Here is a 3785-nt window from a genome sequence, read left to right as displayed (position 1 = left end):
ATCAGAGGAAACATGAGGCTGTTTAAAAGATATTTAAATGTTACTCGTAGCTGCTTTAATAATGTGATATAATATCATCATCATCATCATTTTCCATCACTTATCCAGAGTCGGGTCCCGGGGGCAGCAGCTTGAGCAGCGAACCCCTAGTAACTACTGTCTTCTGGGTGCAGCGCAGATTATTTACTGTTTCCTGTGTTTCTATCAGGAGGCTGGAAATCCCAGAGCCCAGCTGTTTGTCCATGAAGAGTGATCATTCTATGTATCGACCTATTTTATTCAAAGATGGACGTCAGTCTGTTGATCTAAGGTAAGGATTTAAAACTTACACCAAATAAAACCCAGTGAGATAACCAGTTTGTAAACTTTATATGGATGATCTGTGAACACTAAAGCCTTGTTTCCACTGAGCGGTACAGTTCTGTTTGGTACGGAATGCAATTATTTCCCAATTACAAGGGAATGCACCGCTTCAGCGCAGAAAGGTTAAACCAGACACACTCGGATAGTATAACAGGGCAATTATTTCCCAATTACAACTTTAGACTGTAGTGTCAGTGGTTTTACTAATTCATGGCGTGATCCCTCTGTTCTGCAAACACCAGGGGCCTCATTTATAAAGCTTGCGGCGCACAAAAACCTTGCGTAGACGGCCAGAAATGTGCGGGAAAATGTGCGGTGGCAAACGTTGGTATTTATAAAAACATTATTTGCGGAGAATTGTGCGTATTCCTACGCCAACTTTCGACCATGCGTAGAGTTACCGCAAGGTTTTCCTGACTCAGGGAATCAGCGACACTCAATGGCAACACCACAAAATAAAGCTCTGTCATTAGAAAAACACAGACAAATGACTGTGAAATGCTTAGCACCCAATATATTTAGTCAATAAAATGTTTAAGCTTACCTATAGTTGTGAATATATGGCTACTGTAGTCTATGGCATGCAGTTGTGATGTAGGTTGAATTACTTATCAAGTAGCCTAGTTCTACATGTTTATATTTTATAAGTTGAATCTTATAGCGCTACTCTATAATAATATCCTGTACGTCGGGAGGTGTTTCCGTGAGTGGCCAGCGGGAGAGCAAATTTTAAAAGGTGTGTAAAAAGTAGTTTTGTACAAAGTTAAGCTAAACAGGTATTAATTAAATTGTATATTTCGTTAGCTAAAATCATGTTATGAATTTTGCAAATCATTACACGCATCTCTTTCCCATAACAATTCACACTGGAAGATTAACCTATAATCTGACGTTGTTCCACAGTGTGGACCAGGAGATCTCAGAGGTTCCCAGTGGTCGGTCTGACCATCAAACACACCTGGACTCCACATTCATGGTCTGTACATGTACAACAACTACTTTCCATCTGTTTTGTTCACAACAACCTCCATGATTAACTGTTTAGACCAGTGGACTGTCAGTCTGTCCAACATGGATCTGATGTTTGCTTCATGATTTTAGTTTGATCGTGTCGTTCATTTAATATTCTGTTCCAGCTGCTGGAGGAAAACATCGTCACGTTTGTGAAGAACGAGCTGAAGAAGATGCAGAAGCTTCTGAGTCCAGATTACCCAGAATGCTTAGAGGGTAAGAGTGAGGATGAGGAGCAGAGCAGCAGCAGAGAGGCATTTCTGAAGATCACACTGGACTTCTTGAGGAGAATGAAGCAGGAGGAGCTGGCTGACCTTCTGTGGAGCAGTAAGAGGATTTCTCTACAGGTTTAACATGATGGGGAAATGGGACATTTACTTAAGGCGAGACACCCCAGGTGAATAGGGATTTTTTTTTAACTTATAGATATCATCATGAAACTTTGCCAGTTGATTACTGACACTAACACAATTATTTTTTGTATTACATGTTTTTCTTTAATATTTTATTAAATATGCAAATATGGCGATATTTAACCAATTATGCGTAAATTTGGGTCATTTTTCGAGAAAGATTTTGAGATGTTGGATAAAGCCAGAGTTAAAATCTCTATTCTATTTTAACCACATATTAGTTTCTAAGGTTTTTACACAACAGATTTTGGATACAGCCTTTTTTCATTTAATAAATCAAAAAAGACTATGTACATGTCTAGGAAATGCATTTTCAGCATGTTTTTAGGAGGAAAATGTATCATAAATCAGACAATTAACAATATATTAACAAATCCTTGTGTAAAAACCTTTAAAATAGTGCTATGAATGATCATAGAAAGTTTGGTTGATGTCAGTGGTCTAGAAGTTGAGATATCTTTCGCAGAGTATTGGAAAAAGCTCTTTTTGAGAAAACGGCCGTTAAAGATAAAAACGTGAATTCTGCTGATAATCACTGATTATAGAGTAATTTATTGAATTAGGCCCTGCACCCCTCAATGCCATATAGGCCTACCACTGTTTAACATATATAAACCATAGCATAGTAACATTTACATCCACATGCTAATTTAAACGTGGTTAATTCATTATTAGCCACTGTCTGTCAACCTGCTCCGGAGTCGGCACAGACACTCTCTCTCCCCACCATCTCCCCTCTGATCGTCTGACAGTCTGTGTCTCTCCGACGTGATCGCCGTGATTTACATGTCTTTAACACTTCTCCCCTTCAAATGGCGATCATGTAATGCCCGTAGCCAATTGATTAAGTATTTTTTTTGTCTTGGTTTGGCATATTTTCAACGTTTTTCCCATTTTATTTTGTGATTTTAGCGAATCACATCGTCAGAAATGTGCATTAGCCAATGAGGTCGCTTTCCTAACATTGAATCCCTCCTCACACTTTCACGATTGGTTACTGACACAAAGGAAATGACCATATTTGGATCAGATAACGTTGTGCTTGAGATTCAGAGCTTTCCAACAGCACCATGGTTATTATGATTCATACAGCGGTCGCGGTGCTGTATGTTACGTTAGAATGCTCACTTTTGACGAATTTAGGAGCAAAATACAGACGCAAGCAGTCAAAGTTTAGTAAAATAAACACCTAAAACGTATATTTTGGACCTTTTATCAATACTAGTATAAAAGAAGACATGTTATGGAAGCTAAATAGACACAAATCTCAAAATTGACCAGTGCTTAAAAAACGATGTTTTTGCCTGCCGTGTCTCGCCTTAAGTCTCCAGAGATGGAGGTTGGAGAATGTTTATATGTGGATTCTTATTTTCATCATGAATCACTCATTAATATTATTTGTACTGTTGACCCTTGACTCATTCTTATCTTTTGTGCATTCAGGAACCATAGTTCCAATGTGTCAGCGTGAAATAAAGTCCAACCTGCAGAAGAAGTTCGAGTGTGTGTTTGAGGGGATTGCTAAAGCAGGAAACCCAACCCTTCTGAATCAGATCTACACAGAGCTCTATATCACAAAGGGAGGGACTGGAGAGGTCAATGATGAACATGAGGTCAGACAGATTGAAACAGCATCCAGGAAACCACACAGACCAGAAACAACTATCAGACAAGAAGACATCTTTAAAGCCTCACCTGGAAGAGATGAACCAAGCAGAGCAGTGATGACAAAGGGAGTGGCTGGCATTGGGAAAACAGTCTTAACACAGAAGTTCACTCTGGACTGGGCTGACGAAAAAACCAACAAGGACATACAGTTTACATTTCCATTTACTTTCAGAGAGCTGAATGTGCTGAAAGAGAAAAAGTTCAGCTTGGTGGAACTTGTTCATCACTTCTTCACTGAAACCAAAGCAGCAGGAATCTGCAGCTTTGAAGAGTTCCAGGTTGTGTTCATCTTTGACGGTCTGGATGAGTGTCGACTTCCTCTGGACTTCC

General features: G+C 39.3%; 1 protein-coding gene across 2 annotated transcripts in view; it reads left to right on the top strand.

Annotated features, from left to right (window-relative positions):
• The first annotated feature begins 1610 nt into the window (after positions 1–1610).
• Positions 1611–3785, top strand: part of LOC307257806 (NACHT, LRR and PYD domains-containing protein 3-like) — a 9595-nt gene continuing 7420 nt past the window's right edge. For both annotated transcript variants that reach the window (XM_080037145.1, XM_080037144.1), the window contains exons 1-2: positions 1611–1701; positions 3231–3785. The exon at positions 3231–3785 is cut by the window's right edge and continues 1228 nt beyond it. In XM_080037145.1, the coding sequence (XP_079893271.1) occupies positions 1665–1701; positions 3231–3785 (592 nt within the window). In that variant the 5' untranslated portion in view covers positions 1611–1664. The remainder of the gene's footprint in view (positions 1702–3230) is intronic.

This window comes from Ammodytes marinus (genome assembly GCF_949987685.1).
Source record: "Ammodytes marinus genome assembly, chromosome: 11".
Classification (NCBI taxonomy): Eukaryota; Metazoa; Chordata; class Actinopteri; order Uranoscopiformes; family Ammodytidae; genus Ammodytes; species Ammodytes marinus.
Note: the sequence above shows the minus strand (reverse complement) of the source record. Positions and strands in the feature narration are given on the sequence as shown.